General features: G+C 35.2%; 2 protein-coding genes across 2 annotated transcripts in view; one reads left to right on the top strand and one right to left on the bottom strand.

Moving 5' to 3' along the window:
* LOC110112850 overlaps window positions 1-26,947 on the bottom strand; it is a 33,712-nt gene that overhangs the window by 3,690 nt on the left and 3,075 nt on the right. Inside the window, exons 4-15 of the mRNA XM_028691622.1 lie at window positions 26,661-26,694; window positions 26,147-26,481; window positions 25,944-26,072; window positions 7,054-7,072; window positions 6,886-6,994; window positions 6,769-6,825; window positions 6,586-6,710; window positions 4,195-4,255; window positions 3,289-3,514; window positions 3,079-3,203; window positions 563-1,144; window positions 119-404 (exon numbers count right to left, since the gene is read on the bottom strand). Of these exons, the coding sequence (XP_028547455.1) occupies window positions 119-404; window positions 563-1,144; window positions 3,079-3,203; window positions 3,289-3,514; window positions 4,195-4,255; window positions 6,586-6,710; window positions 6,769-6,825; window positions 6,886-6,994; window positions 7,054-7,072; window positions 25,944-26,072; window positions 26,147-26,481; window positions 26,661-26,694 (2,088 nt within the window). The remainder of the gene's footprint in view (window positions 1-118; window positions 405-562; window positions 1,145-3,078; window positions 3,204-3,288; window positions 3,515-4,194; window positions 4,256-6,585; window positions 6,711-6,768; window positions 6,826-6,885; window positions 6,995-7,053; window positions 7,073-25,943; window positions 26,073-26,146; window positions 26,482-26,660; window positions 26,695-26,947) is intronic.
* LOC114578437 (putative F-box protein PP2-B8) lies at window positions 19,268-20,635 on the top strand. Its single transcript, XM_028691614.1, has one exon. It carries the CDS (start codon window positions 19,978-19,980, stop codon window positions 20,350-20,352), a length of 375 nt encoding a protein of 124 aa, XP_028547447.1. The 5' UTR covers window positions 19,268-19,977; the 3' UTR covers window positions 20,353-20,635.

The following is a 26,947-nucleotide window of genomic DNA, read 5'->3' as shown; positions in this document are numbered from 1 at the left end:
GCTTGAACACCCTCTGACTCGAGCTCAACTCGACTCGTTTACACCCCTATCCGCAACCGTATGCGTAGAAATATTTTTTTTTTTTAGAAATTTAAAGTTATACGCTCATAATATGTTATAAGTCGAACATGGACCGGTCTGATCCAGGTGTATCATGAGCCGCGACCAGCCCTCCTCTCGTGAGCCACCCTACTCTCAGTCTCTCACGCAACTTGATCGAGCCCCCCTCTCGCGCAGTGAACTGAGCCGCCCGTGAATCTCCTTCCTCTTTTGCGCAATCTCTCTCTCCAAACGCCATAATTTCACGATTTAACCGCGGGGTTGTCCCACCCTCGCAGAGCCCCATTTTCTTCAATCCTATTTCTTTCGTCTGCAAATTGCTGGTGAACTCCCATCGTGTAATCCTGCATCGTAGCAACAATTTCTTCCTAAAGAGCATTAGGTCAAAAAAAACAATCAAAAGTACAATTCAAAATTATTAGAAGTATTTGTACAGCAGAAATACCAAACATAAAATAAAATGCAAAGACTTGTCTTAAGCTTCCCATAATATTCTCCTTACTTGTTAGGCCTAATCTCGATTCCCTGCACAATGAGGCCACTCTTATAGTTCCCCCCTTTGATCTCCGAAAATGACATAGTAACATCCCTATCATCCCCTTCTTCATTGTAGAACTCGCCCAGCAAAATTTCCATCCACCCATCCCACCTTGTTTGAGGTTTTCCAACCATTCCACGATCCCTCCGTTCTTGCTCATTTGGGTCTGGCCATTGATCATGTTGCAGTTCATCCGCCTCGTCCGGCACATTTGGATCATTTGGTGTTTCGACTAGTAAATCTTCGAGAGGCTCTTGTGGTAAATTTGCATGGCGTAGGAAGTTCCGCATGTATCCAGGCCTAGGAAAAAATGGCCGAAGCCTGGAAGATTGTTCTTCTTCCATCAAGCGCACCGAGAACCTTGAGACAAGGGCTCCTACAGTGACAGAAGCTTCCTGGAGAGGATAACTTAAGCCGCTTGCAGTATTTGATAGCTTGAATACAAGATAAGCTGAATAGTTTGACCATTTGGAGAGCATCCTGGAGTTAATATTGCCTTTTATGTCCAACCACCAGACACCCAATAGCTCAGCAACTTCCGAAAACCTTACAAAATAACAGTTTTCTCAGTCACATATAAAAAATTCAATAAACACCACAGTGTATCATAACATCATGAAGTTTTTAGAATAAAATTGCGAAGAATCCAAAATAAAATTAGTGGTTTAGCAAGAACGCAATGGCATTTGAAAACTTCTTCAAAGATGCTTCAGAAGTTAAAAAAAAAAATCTAAATTCTTACTTCAAAATAATCTGAGTCTTTGTTGGTAAAACTAATTTTAGGCATTTCCAACTGAAAAACTCAATTTTCACTCATGTAGTAATACATCAAAATACAGTAACTTGTCTCCAATCGAACTCTATTTTTTAACAACAAAAAAAGAATATTCCTAGTATATCTTTTCTCATACTTTATTTTATATTTTTTAACACCAAATAAATATATATAGCAGGTGAATAGTGCGACGTCATTATTCACCCACAACCAATTAGGGAATTTTTTTCGCGTTTCATTCGAGTAATTGAGCGATGCGTTACACGCGTTTGACGTTCTGCTGGAAAAGGCCTTAGAAATTAGAAGTGCAGGTTTGAGTAGGGGAAAAAAACAAACAAACTCTAAAGAGCGGTGGAAAAACTAATCAGAGTGGCATATCATTATGTATCTTCAACAAATATCTGCTTTATTGGTATGCAAGATTAATTAGATCTCTTAGGTGCTAAAAGTCGGGTTATGTCCTCATAAAGTGATAAAGGATTGTAAGAGTAATGTCATCAATAAGGAGACAAAAGGCTAGCTATAAACAAACCACATGTGAATAAATCAACATAAAAAAACCAAAAAATTTAGCTAGCAGTAGAAGTCCAAGAGAAAGCATCAAGCACATCACAACAACATGTTATTAAAACAATCAATGGAAAGATAATTCAAGTATTTCAATTTATAGACAAAGAAAAAAAATGAAGAAATTCCACTTTACCGTGAGGTATCTATAAAAAGGAACACTACTACGATTGGGGTTCAACGTGAGGCATCTATAAAAAGATTATACCAATTATATTTAGCTTGAACAAACTGATGATTGAGGCTTCATTTGGAACGGTTTTTTTGTTGCTTCTTAAAACAGCTTTTTAGTACAAAAATTAAAAATTTTATACTAGAAGGCTGCTTTAAGAAGCAACAAAAAAATCGTCTCAAACGAAGCCTAAGTCGTAATGCTGCAATATAAAAAGAATTAAGAAGCAATTTCGTAATATTAAGAATAAAAACAGAGTCCGAAAAGCAACGAAAAATATGTCTTAAAAATTAATCCTTCAAAGTTACATCAAGTTTTGCACTATTTAAACCACCAACTTAAAAGAAATTTTCTTTTTGGGGGGAACTAGGGTATCTACCTGCTGCCACTCCAAAGGGAGCGCTTGACGGCATAACTAATCCCTCAGCAGAACCTAGCGAGGCCACCCATTGGCATTGGGCCCACACCTACTTTGCCCCAAAGAGGCGAGGCCGTAGTAGAGGGAATTCGAACCCGGGATGTGGGTTCCCAACCATGCCCGCAACTTAAAAGAAATGACTTTTATCAACTCCTACATTTCCATGGGATAGTCAAAATGTTGCTTCTAAGCTCAAGACAAGAGTGGAGATTGGAGAAGCCTTCCTCACAGAAAAACACATTATTCTTCCACATACCCCACCAAGACTTTCATAAAAACATATCAAGGCAATTACAAACTCAAAATAAACAAATTTTAACAGCCAAAACGTAACTATAAGCCGAAAAAATAGACAAACTATTACCAACAAAAAAAAATTTGTCTAACAAAAAAAGAGTTGGGTTTGGAGTCAATTTATGAATTCTCTACGCCACTACAGAAAACAAATCAAATTTTATCCATAACTTCATCGATAACAAAAGAATTTCATATAAATATCATAAACAAATAAAAGAGACAGAAGAAAAAATTCAGAACAAGCTCATTGCCTTGATTCAGGGTGATGAATCCATCTCCAATATTGTGGAGTATCTCCCTGTGCCCACACAATCCTAAGCTCCCTCGCCGGCAAGATGAAGCACTTAACCCCGGTCTCTCTATCCACAAAAAATCCCTGGCAACAAAGAGCGTCAGCACGACTTAATAGAAACCACAATCACATAAATAAAAAAAAAGGGAAAAAAACGACAGGAACAAACCATCCTTCCGCCGTCGATGAGGATTGGGTCGCAGAGGCGGAAGTAGAGATGCTTGGTCGATCCAAATTCGACTCGATCGACAGCTCGTGCAAGCATCTCAGCGTAATCGGACGGAAGGAAACTCCTCCACACTTTGTCAGAGCTCGCTGCCGACCGAAACGCTGCCGAGACCGCCTCCGATCGGCAAGCATCTCGAGGAGACGTTAGCGATATCGCATGCGCCATATATATTTAAAAATTTTATAAATAATATCATTTTATTTAAAATTTTTAAATAAGTATTAGAAAAAACTCAAATTTTAATTTATGATAAAAATAAGTATTGTGCAAAAATTAAAATATAATCTAATATTAAAATAAAATTACCATGGTTTAACATGGTTAAACAAATTTAATTTAAGTTGTCATCACTAAGTAAATTCAATCTAAAAATCACACATATTTGAGATATTTTTATCATTTGTGGCCTAAAAATGCTAATCAACAACCCAAAGAAAAATCATCCTATGTTAAATCAACAAACTGATTTCATATAATCTTTGTCTTTTTTATCAATAGCTTTATCCTATCTTTTTTGAAGCATTTTTTTTTACTACTAAATTGATTTTCTAGTAGATGTAGGGCTCTCAATTCAGGTTGACGGATCGGGTTCAGGTCAAACCCGACCAGGCTAAACACGGGTTGGATAAGCCCGACCCGCCAACCCGAAATTTGTTATTATTATTATTTTTTAAATAAAACAGAGGAATTAGATAAATTGGAAAATTCAAAATAAAATGAAATAATAAACAATAAAAGAATTTATTATCACAAAACACACGGGTTGGATATTCTGAATAATAAACAATACAAGAATTTATTATTTCATTGCATTTTGCATTTTGATAGACAATAAAAGCTTCTCACTCATTCATCTCATCTGGATTCTGAACAATGAACATCTCAGCAGTCAGCATAATCAATGAACCTGCAACAAAAATTAATTAAAAGCCACAAGCTGAAGGAGTCAAGGTCCTCAATGTGTTAGGGCTCACCAGCTCAGGCCTTAGGGCCTCAGGCTCATAATGAACCTAGTGAAAATTGAAAAAGAAACATCTGCAAGCCTGCGACAATTTTAAAATTTTGCCCTCCAAGATTACAATTTGGGAATACGAATTTTATAATTTTAGTATATATTCAGTGAAATAGTGTATGTCCAAACCAAATAAATCTCATTTCTCAATTTATAACTTAGTTGCATAACATTTTTATTTATGTATTGTCAATGTTATATAAATTTACATGGTTCTTCATCATTGTCATATTATAATAAAAGCCACAGCTGCTAACATGGCAGCAGCAACAGCAACCATCTTACCATTAGAAGTCAAGAAAAATACTTGTAACAAGACAAGAAAAGAATGCCCGAAGCAGCTGTTCATTCGATGGCGCCCTATTTTACATTTTTTTTTCTTTTAATTCTTTTTCATTGAAGTGAATTACATAAGTGGTTGTTAATAACATCTTTTTATGGTTATTTTTTAATGAATTATGCTATTACAGGAAAAATTGTCTTTGTCGTTGTGTCTAGCAAGGATGCCTATCCAAGCACAGAAAATAATTATAAATACAAACTTGTACTGACATTAGTATTTAGGCTGCTAAATTTCCTGACACATTCACATATCCCATTTGGTTTCCCTCAAAATCCAAGCTAATAATGTTTTCTGTCATGGCATCAAGCTCTCGAGTCCCGACCTGCAGACGACATGCTGACATATTAGATGTCAAAAGACTTAAAAACCAAGAACATTATAAACAACAAGACATCAACAGTGCTAAACACAAAAACAACAAATCATAATCTACAAATACATTTCAACTTCACTTTAAAATCCCAAAATCCAAATGGATAAAGTGTGAAAAAAGGAAGAGTAGAACAGAAATTGAAACTCAGCAAAATACTTCTAAAAGAAACCAAAACCAAAGTTATTCATGCGTATACTAATTACAGACCATGGTCGACTAGCGTAAGGTAAGGCAGGAAGGTGGAGACTAGAGGGAATCTGAAATCCAAATTCCAAATGGTGTGAACTGTGAGTCTGCAAGGCTGCGAGCTGCAACCTTGAGGAAGCAAGAGCGGAGAAAGTTTCATTACCTTCTACAAGAAAAAATATAAAAGAAAGTTTCATTCCTCTTACATATCCCGAATAACATTGGAATTCCTGAACTGAGATTGAGTCATAATATTTTGTGGAGTCTGGTATAAGTTCTGAAGCTCCAATTCTGCAATTGAAATTCTCTTGCATGATATTGAATTCATGTATGAATCCATGGGACATAATTAGAATAAGAAAATAATATACTCATGTATAAGCATCATTCGAGACCTTAGTAACACTTTCGACCTTTTCCGCCATTTACATCTTTATCTCTCTTACAACAATCTTCGTAATTTCTTCCACGAAAAATAGTGCATTCTTAATACTTTGCACCTGTTTGGTTGTCTGCAAAATAAACGCAGGAGAATTATTTCTCTTGTTTGGTTTGATAAATCCAAAGTAAAATAAAAGTGATTTTTTTATAATAATTTATTCTAGCATTACAACTAATATATTTATAAAATCAGTGTATTTATAATAATTAATATTATTTGATATTATAAAATATAAATCAGTGTATTCATTTATTGCACGATCTTATTATAATTTTTTTAGATTATAAGATATAAAATTATTCTGTGTATTAATTTAACAGTGTGCTGCAATAGACGAAAATATACTTGTGTTAGAGAGAATTTTTAATCTAAAATTCTTTGAAAATTTAAATTTTTTATGTTTCAAGTAATATTTTTACGAAAATTATTGCAAAAATTTCAATTTTCAATCTAGTTTCTTTCTTTAATTTAGCAAAATAAAAAAATTTATTTAGCAATCAATTAAATCACAAGATTTTCATTCATAACATGTAAACAACAATAATAAAAATTTACAAATAAAAAAAAAAATAAAAAAATACCCATAAAAAATTTTCCTCTAGGCTTTGAATTACCGTTCGTCTCTCTGTTTGTGACGAATTCATAACCAAATCCTAGAAATGACCAAACAGTCAATTTAACTACTGATTTTAAATCAAAATGCAAATCAGTAGATATCAAACATGCACAAAGATAGTAAGTTGAACATGTAAAGGCTTCAAAGAGTTCCATTAGAAATGTCTGAACCAAAAAATATGGACAATTTAATTGGTTCTCCCATACTTATTGTAAATTGTCATTAACTAAGGCACGTTCTGGGAGTCCAAAGCAAAAGGATGTACTGTTGAGTGCACCAATGTTGAGAGGAAACTTAGACAGATACTTGATCTTACAGAGGATGAAACTCATTTCCATATAAGCAGTGCCTTCCATACTAGCAGTTTCTGTTACCATCAATTCAACTGTCCTGAATTCCAAGGTCTGACTTATATTATAATAAATGGCATTACGCGACGTTTCATTACCTGCTTGTGTAACTATACTTTTTGTTGTTACAGAATACTGCTGATATGGTTTTCCACCTGATAACAAATAGACAGAATTTCTATGCCATGAAGCTCTGGTTTGCTAGAAATCCTTACAATGAAGCAGTCATCCATGTCCTGAATATTGAGGATCTGAACCAGAGCTTATTGAATGGTCTAGGCTTAAAGCAGTTCTCTGCCTCGGAAGAATTCAGGATTTCTGTCCCTGGTTTTGATCAAACAGAGTTCTTGCAATTGAGAACTGAATATGTATCTATATTTGGCCATTCTCACTTCCTCCTTCCTGAAATATTCAAGAATTTGAAAAAGGTTATTGTTTTAGATGATGATGTGATTGTCCAGCAGGACTTGTCATCTTTGTGGAATATTGATTTGGAGGGAAAAGTGAATGGTGCTGTTAATTTCTGCAAGTTGCAACTTGGTCAACTTGAAATAATTCACAAGAGTATTGAACCTGATAGGAATATAGATATGAACAACCAAAAATGACCAAAAATGAGAAAAGAAGCTGCCAATAATACTCAAGATATCATAAAGACAAACCAAATAGCAAACAAAATGGTTTCCATCCAACTGAATAGTCCGATCAATGCTAAAGATAGGACGACAAATATCAATATAGTGTAAATGGCAAAGCTCACCGGTAAAAAAATATTGACTGGAGGTAACAGATTCATTATATTCCATGTAATTAGCATTCAAATCGCCCCAATAGCACCACCACTAGAAAATATGAAGTAAAAATCTGACAAGAAAACCAAAATATCAAACAAAAAATTGATAATTGCTCGAGTGAGTAGTACCCAAATAATCATGAAGCCAAAAGCCCATCTGCCACTCAATTCTCCTAAATAGCCAACTAACACATCACTAAAAACAACTGTAAATGCCAGAGCTAATACAACACAAACAAATCAACAGACAATCAGTGTCAAAAAAGATATTCATACAATGATTAAACTGAACACCAAACTAGAGATGATAGAAATTCAACAAATATTCATACAGATAGAGCATTAGATAATGGGTTTTAAATCGAGCATAGTTGCCATGTTTGGGTGAATCATTCCTGAACCTTTGGCCATTCCCCCAACTTTTACATGTGCTCCTCCAACCTAAAATATTTAAAGACATTAAAAATTAGAAAAATAGATTGAAAAACAAGACAACAGTTTAAAGCTTTTGAATCTCTCTTGGGTGTGGAAAGAGAAGAAAGACAGCAACTTGGCCACACGACGAGCTCCTGCTCTCCGATCTTCTGCATTCGGCTAGGCCAAAGGTCTCCACACCAAAGACCCTGCTCGGTTTTGTTTCTGGACCGCACACAGGCAAAGGTCAAGTGTCCTGGCCGAGATCCCATAACAGCGGGATTTTATCTGACCTTGTCCTGGCCGAGAGAGTTGATGAGCGCGATTAGGTCGCCGACGTGGTGGAACATGTAGTATGCATTGACATCGGAAGTGGCGTCTGTGTCGCCGAAGCCACGGAGGTTGGGGGCGACGCGCGGTACCCGCGGGCAGCAAGGTAGACAATCTAATAATGCCAAGAGTACCTTTCTCGGCGACGTGCATATTAATCGCGTTAACCTGTAGCGTCCTGTGCTTAATCGTTCCTATCTCCATTTCCCCCTTCTCTCTGCTAGCTCTGAGGATTCTTGCGGGCAGCATGAGCAGGTGAAGCTTCACCGCTCTCGGCTATGAATTGGAAAGAGTGAAGAGACAGCGAATGGAGGAGTGCGGAATGAGAAGAGAGCAGAGCGCATGGGAAGAACGGAGACGAAGGAAGCAGAACCAGTATTTTGCGCTAGAGGATTTGTAACCCGCTCAATTTGAACGGGTTTCGAAGTCGCGTGAAACGCCTTTAGTAATACACCGCTTATGCATCCAAGGAATTCCTTAGTTTTCGCTCAAAACCAACCAAACGACCGGATTTTGAAAATGCGTGTAAATACATTACTCTCCTAATTCTGCATACCAAACAGCCCCTAAGTGTCCAATTAATTGTCTAAGCGTGTATCTTTTTACAAAAATTCTATTCTCGTATGAACCAACCTCTATTACAAAAATTCTAAGCCCCTTGACATTTATATATGCAATATTCTTTGTATTGATCTATCCAACAATGAGAAATCACATCAACAGTCAAATATGCTCAACATAGAAGGAAATTCTAAAACCGAAGAAATTGATGAATATAATGGCTTACATTGCTTGCATTGATTAGATAAGTCTCCACATAATTGAACACCTTATATTCTCTCAATAGCCAAATATTCAGAAACTGTAAACAAAACAATGATGTTTTTTATTAGTAGAATAAAAGACTCTATGGCTTTGTATGCATGGATGATGGACCAGAAATGAACCTGATAATGCTTCTTATTGAATCTTCTATTACCAATTGTTTCAGGCTTTCTGAACCACTCCATTGATTAAAAAATTATAAGATCTTTCTGAGAAGAATCATCCACAAAAGTTGATAAAGAAATTAATGGACCGTTAAGGCCAACTGTCAATAAAGCACGATTCAGACTCTCTGGCATATGCGATTGGAATTTATGGCCGGCATGAAACTACTGTACCGTTAAGGCAAACAGTCAATAAAGCACGCTATGCTCAAACCAATCAATAGCATGATGATAAACCAAGCAATATGATGGACCAGTTCACCTGGTCCATCCTAGACCCGTGCGGGTCTATGGGAGGCGGGCGGACCGGCTGGACAAAAAGGGGCCCACCCACTTAAGTGGGGGTAATTTGGGGATGTGAGGGACTTTTGGATTGTATGAAGGGGGTCATTAGGGTTTAGTTGGAGGCATTATGAAAAGTGTATTCTCTTTCTAGTTTCCTTCTTGTTCTTTTCTAGGATTTTCTTGTGGGAGATCTTGCCCTTCTCGAAGTGGACAAACTTATCTTGTTTTCTCTTGGATTTCTAATGCAAAGGTTCTTATTTTTCATCCCAACAATCTTGTGATTATTTCTCTTTGGTTTTGGTGGAGAACTTCCTCTCTTTTGGGGGAAATTAGGGCAAAACCGAAATTGTGAAACCCTAGGGCGTATCACAATATCTACGGCATCACATATTAATCTATAAAAAATATATATATAATATAGCAAATCGTAGTACATGGTAACTATGAGATTCTTTCACTTTGTCTATGTTAATTTTGATCATATATATTATTAAAAAATAATATTATAGCAGTTAAAAGTAAATACAAAATCTCAAAAAAATCTGAATAATAATTTTGCTTTTTAAAATTTTAATATATCATAATCAGTATTTATCTGAGTTATAAATAATTTATAAAGTTGGACAAATTAATTATGGCTAGGATTTGTTCTTTTTTTTTTTTTTTTTTTTTTTTAAAATTGTTTATGCTAATCCAAACTTAAATGAAAAAAGTTGATAAAAAATTTGTCAAAATAAATTTATGCCCCCGCTTAAAAAATTTCCTGGCTCTGCCACTGGTTCTAGGAGTGATGACATTTGAATTAGAGACTTCATAATACTCTAATTTTGGAGGAAGCTATTTTCACTCACTCTCAAACTGCCTCTTTAATTTATGGTCCTCGCTTTGCTAATTAAAAGAAAATTCAAAAGAAAACAATAAACACTTAAGTTCCATAATCAAGTAAGGTCAAATAAATAATACAAATTGCTAGTGAATAAAATGTTGACTGCAATTGCAGCATCTTTTGATGTTTTATATCTACTTGCTCGCTGCTTATTCATTTTGGCCCGTGGAGCTACTCCATAAGTACAAATAGATAAGGATTGCATGAGATGCATAAATTAATTTCAAAGTTCAATTGAAATAAAGCTCCAAGCAGCGTAATCATAGATAGAATAAGAGTAATCTGTTTAAAACTGGATTGGTTTTAAGTTTTAACTTGAATCTTCCTCGGATTAAAATCAAACTGGCATATAAAATAAATGTGGATCAAATTAAACTTGAAATATGTTATAGATTTAGCTCGAATCCATCAATCACATGGTTGTTTCAAATTAATGATTAACCTAAATCTAATCTGAGTTAGATTGAAAAAACGAAAAAACCTTAAAGTTTCACATTTATAAAAAAAAAATCAGAAAAGAGAAAAAATGCTGGAGAACATACCTACTGCCAGGTAGAGAAGTTTTCTAGGCCTAAAAATCTGAAACAGACGATCATTGAACTTGAATATGGCAGCAGAAACCTCATCGAGGGTGCTTGGCAGAAAAAATTGGTAAATCATATTAGCGGGAGATGAATTCAACAACTTCATATAACTCTGTATTCAAACCATTCTCATTTAACACCAAATTTTCTTTATAAAGGAACCATACCAACAAAGAAAAATGGAGAGAGAGAGAGAGAGAGAGATGATACCAGGAACTAAAAAGATGATTCAGACTCTCTAGCGGTAAAAGCCTGGCATTCGTCTTCGCCAGGGCAAATTATTGGGTCAAGTGATCGAACCTATCTCCGCGTTCGGACACCAATAGAAAGCAGACACCTGGCTGCGATTTTTTTATTATAATCTCTTTGCTTTATGTCTTGTCAGCCCGATCGACCCGACCCAGTCCACTTTATTTTCATTTTAAGTGTTTGCCGCCCTATTTTTGAAACCCGCGAAAGATCTAAATATTTATTGCTTTAGAAGAAAAAACGAGCTAGAAAACTGCAGAAAAGTGATGGAATGCTCAGCGAAGAGAGAGGAGGAAGGAGTGCATGAATCGAAAATGATGTATGAATCGGAAGGGGTGGTGCATGAATCGGAAGCTAACTTAGCTGAAAATTCATCTGGTTTCAACATATCGTAAGTTTCAATCTAATCGCAAGTTGGAAAAACGAGCTAGAAAGTTGTAAACAGTTTCAATCTCAACGCCATAGAAAAAGGCGTAGGTTTCAGCTCATTAATCTTAGAATCTTAGATGTTGTGATTTTTAGGAAGAACATTAATATTTTTTGTTTGCAGAAAAGTTAAAAAAGTTCTAATGTTGTTGTTTAGCTTACATTATTGTTTTTAGGATGAAGAACATCATTATTTTAAGGATTGATAAACAAAAGTTGATAAGCAAATCTGGAGATTTACTTGCGCTTTACTTGCGCTTTTTTTGCTCTTTTGTTGTGCTTTACTTGCGCTTTTGTTGCCTTTTACCTGTGCTTTTAGTTAATTTTTTTTATCATTTTAGGCTGTTTATAAAGATGAGAAAGAAGTATATGAATGTTTTTGTACTTATGTCCATAATAATGGCTTTAGCGTCCGAAAGGATCATCACAGTTTTTGGCCAAATTCTAGGAAGATAAAATCGAAGGACTTTGTCTGTTCGAAAGCTGGTTTCAAGAAAATTATTGATCTTAATTCAAGAAAGAGATTTACTAGACAATATGTTAGAACTGGTTGTCCATGTATGGTGAGGTTTGCAGTAGATGAGGATGGTTATTGGCATGTCAAAAGATTTATTGAATCTCACAACCATGAATTAACTAGCCTAGCCGACCGACATCTTCTAAGATCATGTAGGAATGTTGTTGAGGAAAAAGCTTACGTCCTAAAATCAATGAAAGATACAGGGATTAGAACCGTTGATGCATATGCCTACCTTGAAGAAGAAGTTGGAGGATGTGAGAATGTTGGATTTTCTAAAAGGGATGCCTACAATTTTATTCAGAAGGAGAAAAGAGCAATGATTGAAATTGGTGACACTAATTCTTTAATTCAATTATTTAAAAATTGACAAGTTGATGACCACATGTTCGCATGGGATGTTCAATATGATGAGCAGGATAGATTTTTAAATTTTTTCTAGGTTAATGACAGAAGCATGATAGATTATAAATGTTTTGGAGATGTGTTGATTTTTTATACTAGCTACAAGTTGAACAAGTATAATTTTGTTTGTGCACCACTTGTTGGTGTTAACAATCATTGGCAGAATATTTTATTAGGGGTCGCTTTTTTGTCAAAAGAAACAATTGAAAGCTTTATATGATTGTTTAAAATATTTGTACGAATAATGGGTAATATATATCCAACAACAATATTCACTGATCATGACCAAGCTATGGCCAGGGCCATAGAAGTTGCATTACCTCATACTCGTCATAGATTATGCCAATGGCACATCTTTAAAAAGGTTCCATCAAAAGTTTCTATCTACAATAGTAATAATAAAGTTAAAGGACTCTTCTATAAGTGTATGAGATGGTGTGATTCTGAGGAAGTGTTTGAGGAGGCATGAGATGAAATGATCAAGGGAACCTTCATAACCATGAATGGTTGTAGGATCTTTATAAGATAAGGAGAAAGTGGTCAACAGCTTTCAACAAGGATTGTTTCAGCATGAGCATTCTATCAACGCAGCGCAGCGAGTGTACTAATAATATGTGTCATGGCATTTCAAGCCAACAAGTTTATTAACTGATTGTTTTCTTGGGTTGGAAAATGTATTGATGAATTGGCGGCAAAATGAGCAGGATGAGGAGTACAAATGCAGTAAGTCTGAAATTGTCCCCGTGATAAAGAACAGCTCAATATTAAAACAAGCTACTCGGTTTTACTCAAGAAAAATATATTCAATTTTTGAGAAAGAATTAATAAAGGCTGTGGGAGAAATGAGTATAGACTTAGTCTCGATTGATTCTTCAAAATTTCTAGTCAACTATATAGAGAAAAAGAACCAACATCATCCTTGGGTGGTTCACTTTGATGCAACAGAAGGTAACATTCAATTCAGCTGTAAGAAATATGAAATCATGGGATTATTATGTTATCACTGTTTGAGGGTTCACTGTTTGAGGGTTTTTAAACAGTTGGATATGGCTAAATTCCCTGAGAAGTACTTACTACGTCGTTGGTCAGCAATGGCTCGACAAGATTTTTATTCAGATAACTTGGTTAATTCTCAAAGAAGTAATAACTTTCAAAGTGGTAGGGAATTCATATTCAGAAATCAAGTTAGCAGATTTGCATATCAAATGAGCACAGAAGCTCCAGAGAATTGAGGAAGCAGATGAGTTTATTCTTTCCTCAATGAAAGACATGGCTCAAGACTTATAATTAATTCTTGGTGGCAAGAAAAGAAATCAGAAGAATATTGTTATATTCCAAGGTGGAAGTGCTAATTTGAAAGATCCTCTAAAGTGTAGACCTAAAGGCATATCAAATGCAAGACTGAAAAGCCATTGGGAAAAGAAGAAGCGGTATAAGAGTAAGTTTTTAATAACATATTAATTATTTAATTCCTTACCTAAGACTAAACCTCTAGTTTCTAACAAATAAGAAACCTTTGGTGGGGGAAAAACTAATGGATGATCCTTCTTCAACACAGATGAATTTTTCAAGCATGCCTGAATGTTTCAGTGAGGAATTTATAACCGGCCTACCAACAAGCCAACCTGGTGCTGAATACACCAAATTGATGGATGATGGATTTCATTTCTTCGGAGTTGGAATTTAATGAATTTGTATTGTAATAATATTAATTGGGAATTGATAATTTTTTATTGTAACAATTATGGAATCTAAATAAAGTATTTTATTGATAAAATTTATTGTATAAATCATGCATTGATTACTTGTAAATTTAAAAATCTGTGCTTTACTTGAGTTATTCTTGCGCTATAGTTGCGCTTTACTTGCACTTTGGTTACGCTTTACTTGCGTTAATGTTGCGCTTGGGTTGCACTTTACATGCGCTTTGGTTGCACTTTACTTGCGCTTTACTTTTGTTTTGGTTGCGTTTTAATTGCACTTTGGTTGCGCTTTGGTACATACAAATATTATTGTAAATTTATAACTCTTACAATTTTTAAATGTAAACAAGTTATACCATCAAATTTACACAAGTTACACAACAATCAAAAACTATATATTAACATATTAAAATGTACATTTAAAATTCATGGACAAAATTTATAATATGTTACAGTAAATTTACTTCTTCGTTGTCAGATAAAGAAAATATGCCAACTCTGTCCTAAATTTTATCAATCTTTATAAGCAGTCCAGTCTACTTTCTTTCATTGCACGGTTTTCTCCATGTATTTACAAACGAACATTCCACAATCAAAATCGTTTGATTGAGTTGGAAGTCCACGAACCATTTGTTAAGTTCCATTTTATTATATCGCTTGAAAAGCATCATTGGGTGTCCTCTTACAAATATTTTATCTGAACAAATAAAACTTTTATAAGTACATTAGGTATAGAAGCATATTTGCTTGGATTTAACTTAAAATATGGTTTTAACTTACAACTGTATGACATATATCCTTGTGTTCTGGATTTGATAAGGAATCATACATTTTTCAGACTTTCTCTTTCAACCTGCCTATAATAAGAACCCAATGCTTACAAAAAATTATAGGTTGAACAATAAGACTGCATTCTTTAACAGAAACTAGATTAATGTGTTAGAGAAATATTTGATAATCTTGCTTGTAAAACTTGTATACCTGTAATAATTCAGCAACATAAGAAAAGTAAAGTGAAAAATATGATATAAATAATAATTATTCTTACCCTGTACAATAGAGAAATGTACAAGTAACGTTGAAATTTGTCTGTCATTACCCTACTCTTCTCTAATAAAAAATAAGCAAAAGCATCTACATGATTATCAGCTAACCATTGATCTGTGAGCAGATCGTCAATATCTCTTCTTTTTATTTCTATGTTATCAGATGTAAATATGACGTCATCCCTATAGAAAAGGAAAAAATTATAAGTAAAGCGCAACTTAACTTACGTTTTATCAAATTTTTTGAAACATTCATTCAAGAAATTTTGCTGCTGCTCTGTAAGGAAAGCCTTCCCTAGATAATCCATATATTGCAGTGCAGGTCGAGGCTCAATTATTATATTATCAACCGAAATAACATCTTTGTTCTTCATTAATACATCTGGTATTTCAATTTCTTTATTGTCTTATGTTTTTCTTTTTAGTGGTTGGTATTGAATGAGGAGCTTTGAAGAACATCTGTATTTGTAAGTTGTAGAGGCACATCTGTTGTGGCTGGTGGTAAATGAGAAGAAACATCTGTTTTGTGTGGAGGTGGAGGAACATCTTCTTTGGATGGTGGTGGAAGAACATCTTTTTTGGGTGGTGGTGGAAGAACATCTTCTTTTGGTGGTGGTGGAGGTTGAACAACTATAGTTCTGGGTTTTTTAACTGATTGGATGCTGGAGTAAGATGTAGATATAGACGGGTTTTCAATATTATGATCACAATTCATTTGAAAGTCAATGAATTTGTACTTTAGGGAATCTACATCTGCTTGAACTTTCTCCATAACATCTTCAAGTCGATCAACTCTAGTACCCAAATTTTGTTCAATTTTATTGAACATGTTCTGAAAGAATTCAAAAAGTTTTTTCTGAACAAGCCCTATATCTTCAGTTTTTACACTACGGGGTTGTTCAGTAGAAGGATGCGTAGAAGGTTGAGTAGGCGGTGGAGGTGAACTTTCAGGTAGTTCTTGATGAGGAGAGAGAGGTGGGGTGGTGTGAATTTTTTTCCTTAGGATTAGGGGTGATTGAATTATATGGGGTTGATGCTCATAACGGGTTTACAGGTTTTGTATAATATTAATGTCAGCCTCGTATTTTTCTGCTTATTCATTAGTAACATTCTGAAGAGCAAGGTAAATCTGCAAAAAATATAAATATATTAATTACATGATTGTTGCACTATAGTTGCGCTTCACTTGCGCTATTGTTGCGCTTTACTTGCTCTTTACTTGTGCTATGGTTGCGCTTTATTTAGGCTATAGTGCAACCATAGCACAATGAAAGCGCAACTCTTTAAATAAAACATTTATAATATTAAATATTTACTCATTTAGACTTAAAAATTACCTCATTTTTCTTTAAAAATTTAAATAATTTAGCAGCATTTTCTTGTGTAAAGTATAATTCAGTGTACTCCTCCCATCTCAGAAAACACGGTCTTAATTCTGGATCTAATGGTTTATTCAAAAAAAGTGTTCCAAAAATCAAATCTGTATAATAACAAACATAAAACATTAAAAGTATACATTAAAAAGCTTTATGAGAGAAAAATAACCAGTAGGACTGAAAACTTACTAGTAGGAGAGGAAAAAAACTATTGATGTAACCCAATGGTCTTTGTATTTGAAACTTGTCAGTAATTATGTTGAATTCATCGACCATGAAGTTCTTTATACATAAAGCACAATTAATAGAAGTGAACTCACTTACATTACTTGCAACATATGTGAGCCTTCTAGGAGTTTTATGGTTGTTTAGTGGAAAGAAAAGATTTGATAACAAAAACATTATAAAGGTCTTTAATTTAGTAGCATTATCACTCAATCTGTCTAATTTTGTCATTTTATTTTTATTTTAGTTATTAGATGTCCAATTAGAGGATCAATCATCCATTTGATATCATCGCCTCTGTTAGGCATACCTGTCAAAAAATTTTGTACATGTTATATTTAAAGTAAAAAAATATATCCATATCCATAATTTCTTATTCAAAATATTACCTATCAACAATGCAACCTCGTTAGAGGTGAATTTTAGTAAATGATCATGGACAATAAAGCCTTCATCAGCAGGACTCTAAAATTTCAAAACCTCAAAAAGAAATGGTATACACTGTTGTAAAGCTGGAAACTTCAAAAAATGATGAATGTTCAAATTCTTTAATGTCTGCTCAAATTCATTATCAATTATCTCGACAAAAGCATTACAAAGTTTTTTTAAAGTTGTAACATAGCATCGAGGAGTTATTGACCTTTGTTATGGCATCTATAAAAAAACAAAAAAAAATTTCAGATAAAAGCGTAAGTTAATCGCAAGTTTCCTTTTCTTGAAACTATATTCTTAGTTTACTTTACTAGCATTTTTTATCTTTTTTTTATCTTCTAATGTTGACGAATCAATTTATTTTGCTTTATCAAATTGATATTTCAATTAATTCTAGAATATATTCTATTTTGTGAGATTTTGAAAAATAATTGTCTTTTTGAAAGGTTGTATGTATCTATGTAGTTTATATATATTATCCTTATGTATTATCATGTTACATTTCGATCCTTATCTATTATCATGCCGCGTTTGTAGCTTCGATCCGCGCTGCACTAGGCCTTGCATGTCGCGCATCCCGACTTGGCTCCCCACCTCCAAATCAAGCACGTCCTGACACAAGTCCAACGGTCGCACTCGTCTACGCCCGCACCTGGCCCAATCATCATCGATTCTACATCTGAATTTTCCACCCTCGGCTCGTGCCTTTAAATCCCATAGCCTAGCCTCTCTTTCTTGGACAAGAAACTTTCGTCCACCTCGAGATTGACTCCACCTTGCTATGATACCAATTTGTTGTGTCATTTCTTAGAGGAGGAAGATGGATCTTGAACTTCTTGGGAAAGAAAGAGATAGGGAAGGAAGAGAGAACATACTTTTGGGGGAAAATTATCTAAAGCTTTATTTAATTTTCTACATATTATACATCAACCTATAGCATCTATGTATAGGTGTGATGTCTTGCAGAACGACTTCTCCTAAATCTGAACCAATCCTAACGATATTCTATTTTGAGAGATTTTAAAAAAGAATTGTCTTGTTGAAAGGTTATACTGGTCTAATTTGTATGTATTATCCTAATCTATTATCATGTTACACTTAAATCATTATAGTCTCATGATATAAAAAATTGTATTTCTTATTATCATTTTGGATGAGCTGAAGCTCTACATACAACTCAACTAGCTTGAGTTACATGTAGTAGATCATAATCTTAATATTACAAAGTTGCTTCCCAGTTCTTTTTATATTGCAGCATTACGGCTAAGGCATCATTTGAGACGACTTTTTTGTTGCTTTTTAAAGCAGTCTTCTTGTATAAAAATTTTAATTTTTATGTTAAAAATTTGCTTTAAGAAACAAATAAAAAGCCATCCCAAATGAAATATCAATCATCAGCTTGTTCAAGCTAAATATGATTGCTATAATTAGGACTGCAAGCGAACCATACGTTCGACGAGCTACTCGTTGTTCGATTCGATTAAAGCTCGTTTGTGATCGTTTCATTAACTAAACAAACAAACTTGAACAATATTTTAAATACTCGATTCTTAAATAAACAAACTTGAACACTAATGCGTTCGGCTCATTTATGTTTGCGAACAACATCTTTTGAAGTTCGTGAACAAGCTCGACATTAAGCTCGATAAGAAGCTCGATAAAAGCTAGATTCGTGTTCGATTTTGAACACGTGAATAAGCTCGATACAAATAATTAATATTTGACTATAGAATTAATAAATTTAAATAATCATTGCCTTGTTACATAGACAATTGCTTTTATAATAAATGTGTTTGTTCATAAATATGTTCATGAGTGCATTTCTTTGATAGTTAGAAAAAATTTGTTAAATATGTTCGCGAACAAGCTCGATAAACATTAAACGGACGAACATGAACACTCATTAATTTAAATGAACCAAACATGAACACAAATAATAAAGCTCGAACAAACATGAACCAAACTTGAACAAGATGATATTAAATGAACACAAACATGAACACTCACATACTCGGCTCGGCTCGGCTCGGTTCGTTTACAGCCCTAGCTATAATCTTTTTATAGATACCTCATGTTGAACCCCAATCGTAGTAGTGTTCCTTTTTATAGATACCTCATGTTAAAGTGGAATTTCTTCATTTATTTTCTTTGTCTATAAATTAAAATACTTGAATCATCTTTCCATTGATTGTTTTAATAACAGGTTGATGTGCTGTGCATGATGCTTTCTCTTGGGTCTCTACTAGCTAAATTTTTTTGTTCAAATTAATATTGCATACCATCAAAGCAGATTAATGAATCCTTTGCAAGTTTTATTTTGGACAGTTAGCACATCAAATTTTATTTTGGGTTCTTTACAAATTTTTTTCTAAAACTTTCATGTATTATGTTATGATATACTGTAGTGGTTATTGAATTTTTTATATGTGATTGAGAAGAGTGTTATTCTGCAAGGTTTTCGGAAGTTGTCGAACTATTGGGTGTCTGGTGGTTGGACATAGAAAGCAATATTAACTCTAGGATACTCTCCAAATGGTCAAACTATTCAGCTTATCTTATATTCAAACTATCAAATAGTGCAAGGGGCTTAAGTCATCCTCTCTAGGAGGTTTCTGTCACTATAGGAGCCCATGTTTCAGGGTTCTCGATGTGCTTGATGGAAGAACAAGAATCTTCCAGGCTTGGGCCAAATTTTCTTAGGCGGATTAACCTATTGCGCCATGTGATTTTTGCACAAGAGCTTCTAGAAATTTTACGAGATCCTTTGAATGATCAAGCAGTCGAAGCACCAAATGTGCCGGACGAGACGGATGAACCTCAGGATCAAGCACATAAGGATCGTGGAATTGTTGAAAAACCTCAAACAAGGAAGGATGGGTGGATGGAAATTTTGCTGGGCGAGTTCTACAATGAAGAAGGAGATAATGAGGATGTTGCTATGTCATTTTCGGAGATTAAAGGCCGAAACTATAAGAGTGACCTCATTGTGCAGGGAATCAAGATTAGGCATCCTAAGAAGTAAGGAGAACATTCTAGTAAGCTAGATAAGTCTTTGCATTTTCTTTTATGTTTGGTCTTTTTGCTGTACAGATAATTCTAATAATTTTAATTGTACTTTTGATTGTTTCTGTGAAAGGGAACTTCTGTATTAAAATCTCACAGAAACAAGCAAAAGCACAATTCAAAATTATTAGAATTATCTATACAGCAGAAAGATCAAACATAAAAGAAAAATATGCAAAGACTTAGCTAGCTTCCCAGGATGTTCTCCTTACTTCTTAGGAGGCCTAATCTCAATTCCCTGCACAATGAGGTCACTCTTATAATCCCCCCTCTTTGATCTCCGACAATGATATAGTAACATCCCCATCATCCCCTTCATCATTGAAGAACTCCCCCAACAAAATCTCCATCCACCCATCCTGCCTTGTTTGAGGTTTTCCAACCATTCCACGATCCCTCTATGCTTGATCATGAGATTCCTCCGCCTTGTCCAACAGATTTGGTGCTTCGTCTGCTTGATCATTCAAAGGATCTTGTAAAATTTCTTGAAGCTCTTGTCGAAAATTCGCACGGCGCAAGAGGTTAATCCACCTAGGAAAATTTGGCCCAAGCTTGGAAGATTCTTGTTCTTCCATCAAGCACACCGAGAACCCTGAAACATGGGCTCCTACAGTGACAGAAACTTCCTAGAAAGGATGACTTAAGCCCCTTGCAGTATTTGATAGTTTGAATGCAAGATAAGCTGAATAGTTTAACCATTTGGAGAGCATCCTAGAGTTAATATTGTCTTTTATGTCCAACCACTAGACACCCAATAGCTCAGCAACTTCCGAAAACCTTGCAAAATAACACTCTTCTCAATCACATATAAAAAATTCAGTAACCAACGCAGTATATCATAACATAATACATGAAAGTTTTAAAAAAAATTGCAAAGAATCCAAAATAAAATTTGATGTGCTAACTGTCCAAAATAAAATTTGCAAATGATCCATTAATCTGTTTTGATGGTATGCAAGATTAATTAGAACCAAAAAATTAAGCTAGTAGTAGAGGCCCAAGAGAAAGCATCATGCACACCACAGCAACATATTACTAAAACAATCAATGGAAAGATGATTCAAGTATTTCAATTTATAAAAAAGGAAAATAAAGTAAGAAATTCCACTTTATGGTACGAGACTACTAGAGATGCTCACTCGACCGGGTCGAGCTTTCTTCCACCTGGGGAGAATGATGAGGACATCATATTTCAATACGTGTACCATCGCCGGAGACTCAGATCGATGGCTACGATCTAGAGCCTCGATTTCTGATTTATTTGCATTTTATTTATGCTTGTATTTCTTGTTTCCTAGTTTTCCCATGTGGGCATTGAGTCGCTTATGTAGCCCTGAGGGCATTTGTGTCATTTCAGTTTTTTTATTTTATTTTGGCCTACTTATATGAGGCCTCATGCATTGTAATAATTAGTTGATGAATTATTGAATGAATTTCTCTTTTGATCTCTTTGTGAGTTCATGAACCCTCCAAGCTCTCTTTGTAAGTTCTTGAGGAGGAGGCGCTTGTAGATCTCTTTATGAGTTCTATTGGATGTGTTGTGCAAGGTTGGTAGATTCGGCAACTTCTCTCTCCCGGAACTCAAATCTTTCTTCCCCACCTAGCCGAAATTCTCCTCCTCCCCAAATTCACATCCCTCCTTGAGATTTCAAATTTGAAATTTCAAATTTTTCCAAGAGCCATAAAAGGTTTCCAAAATTAGCTCCTTGATTTTAGGTAATCATCTTAATTGAATTTCAATTCAAATCTAAAATTCAAACCTTTACCAATAAATTGCTCATCTATTAGGAAACTTTCTTATCTTATAAAATTTGAGATTTAATTCAGATTTTAATTAAATCCTTGATTAGTGTTGTGGGCCCCACTCTACTTATGACAATAGTGCCCTTCCCTATCTCTATGTGGCCGGGCCCCTTTACTGGGCTTCTCTCTCTACTAAAGTAATTCTTATTCTCCACCAAGTCAGCCCCATTAATTCCCCTTTGCCGCACCCTCATCCTCTATTGGAATTAATTTGAAATCTTCAAATTAATCCCCTCCCACCCACTAAAACCTGAAATAATTTCAGATTTTTCTGTTTTTTATTTCTGAGTGCTTCTCTCTAGTCGATCCCCTCAAGCACCCAAGCCGACCCAACCCTCCCTCCTCCAAGCCGCCACCTCCTCTTTCCCTCTTCCCCCTTTGGGTGCTCCTTCAACTCCCGGCGAGGATGCATGGCGAATCCGGAAGTTGATCACGGCTTTGAGTACAACAAACGAGGAGAGATCTACATCTTTCTCTCCCCTTCTACGAGCTGGATTGGGAGTACGACATCACAATAGAATGATACGTCAATCGTATCGTTTATTGCCTTGCCAGAACCATCGACCTTCAACGACCAAGAACTCCGTGGATTCTTCTTGGCTGGCCACCCGCTTCCCCAACTCCCGTTTCTTCCCCTGCGACTAGTCCTCTCGGCATCACTTGCGTAATAGTGGTATATCTAAGTGTGTTTACGATCCTCTTCCGCTAGCCCCCACTTTCAAGAGTTGATTAAAGGATCTCAAGGTGAATGATCTAGATTTTAACTATGAGGCTTTGTTTTAATTGGCTATTTGCATTACCAAAATTTTTGGTTATTAATTTTGCAATTGCTCGTAAATCTCAGTTGTGATCTATTGCTATTGTGTTATCTTCCATGCTATTTTCTAAAACCACTACTTGATGAAGCTAGTTTAATGGGTAGTACGCAAAGTTCATAAGCTTTATTAATCTCTTAAATTACAATTCTTGCATCCGCATCTAGATTCACATCAAATACCTAATTTTTTCTAATGTTGTTAACGATTTAAAAAAACAAGTTGAACGTGCCAAATTTTGTATCATGGTCTTCTAAAAGGATTCCATGCCATGATTATTTGACAAGTTTTATGCTGATTGTCAACTACCTGACGCGCAACCCTCCACTTTTCTCATCAAGGACTTGGAGTAGCTCTAGTGGAAGATAAGATTAGAGAGAGTCGCCATAGATGGTTTGGTCACATTAAACAGAGGCCTTCCGATTACCCGGTTAAAAAAGTTGAGATATTAAATTTGACTTATTTTAAGAAAAATAGAGGTAGACCTAAAAAGACTTGGTTAAAAAAATATTAGAAATGATATTTCTTTATTAGATTTAAATGAGAATTTGATTTTTAACAGGACAAAATGATGAAAAAAGATTCATGTAGCCGACCCCAAATAGTGGGGCAAAGGTTTGATGTTATTGATGTTGTTGTTGGCCTTCTAAAAACACCTCCTTAAGCTAAAAATATTGGAAACTCTCAATATATTCCATTTACTTTTAACTTCATCCACTTGCTTACATCCTCAATCACGTTTTCCATCCACAACAAACCAATAATTTTCAATGGTGCTATACAAGGCCATGAGGTCTTTCATACTTTGTAAAAAGAAAACAAGGCATTTTGTGCCAGTGCCTTTGCTGCCATTGCACATAACGACATGTATTGCGTTACTAGAAGGGAATACTACTACGATTGGGGTTCAACGTGAGGTATATATAAAAAGATTATACCGATCATATTTAGCTTGAACAAACTGGTGATTGACCTGTAATGCTACAATATAACAAGAACTAGGAAGCAATTTTGTAATATAAGATCAGGGTCTACTACATGTAACTCAAGCTAGTTGAGTTGTATGCAAAGCTTCAGCTTATCCAAAAAGATAATAAGAAATACAACTTTAGATATCATGAGACTATAATGATTCAAGTGTAACATGATAATAGATTAGGATAATACATACAAATTAGACACGTATAACCTTTCAACAAGACAATTCTTTTTCAAAATCTCTCAAAACAGAATATCGTTAGGATTGGTCCTGATTTAGGTGAAGTCGTTACGCAAGACATCTCACCTATCTAAATACCTATACATAGATGTTATAGGTTGAGGTATAATTTGTAGAAAATGAAATAAAGCTTTAGATAGTTTTCCCCCTAAAGTATGTTCTCTCTTCCTTCCCTGTCTCTTTCACTCCCAAGAAGTTCAAGATACATCTTCCTCCTCCAAGAAATGACACAACAAATTAGTATCAGAGCAAGGTGGAGTCGATATCGAGGTGGACGAAGGTTTCTTGTCCAAGAAAGAGAGGCTAGGCTATGGAATTCAAAGGCGAGAGTCGCGGGCATGGAAAATTCAGATGTAGAATCGATCACGATTGGGCCAGGTGCGGGCGTAGACGAGTGCGACCGTTGGACTTGTTTCGAGAAGTGCTTGGTTTGGAGGTGGGGAGCCAAGTCGCAATGTGCGACACACAAGTGCAGGTGCAGCGCGGATCGAAGCTACAAACGTAGCATGATAATAGATAAGGATCGAAGTGTAACATGATAATAGATAAGGATAATACATACAAACTACATAGATACGTCAACACTTAGACACATACAACCTTTCAAAAAGCCAGTTCTTTTTCAAAATCTCAAAAAATAGAATATATTCTAAAATTAATTGAAATATCAATTTGATTAAGCAAAATAAATTGATTCATCAACATTAGATGATTAAAAAAAAAAGATAAAAAAAGGCTAGCAAAGTAAACTAAGAATACAATTTCAAGAAAAGGAAACTGGGTATTTTTTTGGGTATCCCAAAAAATGAGAAACACTAAATGCATTTGAGATTTAGGAGCATGTTTTGCTATTAACTAAGAATAAACTTATAAACATATGCATTTTCAGGGCAAAAGTTCAAAGCCGTAGAAGGGGCTAAGAGTGCACTACAAATGGCAAGTTAGAGGAGAAAGAAACATAATTAAAGTTTCAGATTGTGTGATAACATGACTAACTGTGCTCCAGGAATTAACAAAAACAGAGTCCGAGAAGCAACGAAAATATGTCTTAAAATTAATCCTTTGAAGTTACATCAAGTTAGGCACTATTTAAACCACCAGCATAAAATATTTTTTTTTGTGGGGAACTGGGGTATCTACCCGCTGCCACTTCAAAAGGAGCGTTTGGCGGCATAACTAATCCCTCGATGAACCTAGCCAGGCCACCCACCGGCATTGGGCCCACACCTACTTTGTCCCACTGAAGAAGCGAGGTCGTAGAGGGGATGTGGTTTCCCAACCGTGGCCCCGAACTTAAAAGAAATGACTTTCATCAACTCCTACATTTCTATAGAATAGTCAAAATGTTGCTTCTAAGCTCAAGACAAGAGTGGAGATTGGAGAAGCCTTCCTCACAGAAAAACACATCATTCTTCCACATACCCCACCAAGACTTTCATAAAAACATATCAAGGCAAACAAAACTCAAAATAGACAAATTTAAAAGCCAAAACGTAACTATAAGCCGAAAAAAAATAGACAAACTATTACCAACATAGAAAATTTGTCTAAAAAAAAAAGAGTTGGGACGGGAGGAGTCAATTTATGAATTCTCTACGCCACTACAGAAAACAAATTAAATTTTATCCATAACTTCATCGATAACAAAAGAATTTCATATAAATATCATAATCAAATAAAAGAGGCAGAAGAAAAAATTCAGAACAAGCTCACATTGCCTTGATTCAGGGTGATGAATCCACTCCAATATTGTGGAGTATCTCCCTGTGCCCAGACAATCCTAAGCTCCCTCGCCGGCAAGATGAAGCACTTAACCCCGGTATCTCTATCCATAAAGAATCCCTGCCAACAAAGAGAATCAGCTCGGCTTAATAGAAACACAATCACATAAATTAAAAAAAAACGACAGAACAAACCATCCTTCCGCCGTCGATGAGGATTGGATCGCAGAGGCGGAAGTAGAGATGCTTCATCGATCCGAATTTCACCCGATCGACGGCTCGTGCGAGCATCTCAGCGTAATCGGACGGAAGGAAACTCTTCCACACTTTGTCAGAGCTCGCTGCCGACTGAAATGCCGCCGATACCGCCTCCGATCGGCAAGCATCTCGAGGAGACGTTAGCGATATCGCATGCGCCACGCACTCTTCCGGAAGCCTTTGATATCGCTGCAGAGTGCGCAACTTCCTCCACCTCCCTCCTCTCTCTCTCTCTCTCTCTCTCTCTCCTTCGCTTTTCAAGAAGGAGAGGGCTGTTTGGTATCGGATTTACAGCGGGATTTAAGTCGGATTTACGCTAAATCCAGCGTAAAATCTGGATTCGGTAAATCCCGGATTTAAGTATTTATGCTTTAAATCCGGATTTAGTAAATCCCAGGTTACTCGGATTTAACGGGATTTATTAAATAAGCGCGAAAGGGAGAAAGATTACCTTCACAGCCGCCAGCGAGCTCCTGTTCTTGCTTCTGATCAAATGTCGTAACTAATTATACTTCAAAAAAAAGACGCCTCTAAAAAAATTATTATTTGATTAACTTAATTAAATATAATTTAAAATTATTAATAAATTAAGCTAATTAGTTAATAATTAATTGAAATAATTAGTGCATCAATTAATTATCTAATTTAACTTAATTGTTATAATTAGTAATTAAAATATTAATATAATTAGATTAATTAATATAACTTAATATATCTATTTTAAATATATAATTAATT

The sequence above is a fragment of the Dendrobium catenatum genome, unplaced genomic scaffold, assembly GCF_001605985.2.
Source record: "Dendrobium catenatum unplaced genomic scaffold, ASM160598v2 original_scaffold_27042, whole genome shotgun sequence".
Taxonomy (NCBI): domain Eukaryota; kingdom Viridiplantae; phylum Streptophyta; class Magnoliopsida; order Asparagales; family Orchidaceae; genus Dendrobium; species Dendrobium catenatum.
Note: the sequence above shows the minus strand (reverse complement) of the source record. Positions and strands in the feature narration are given on the sequence as shown.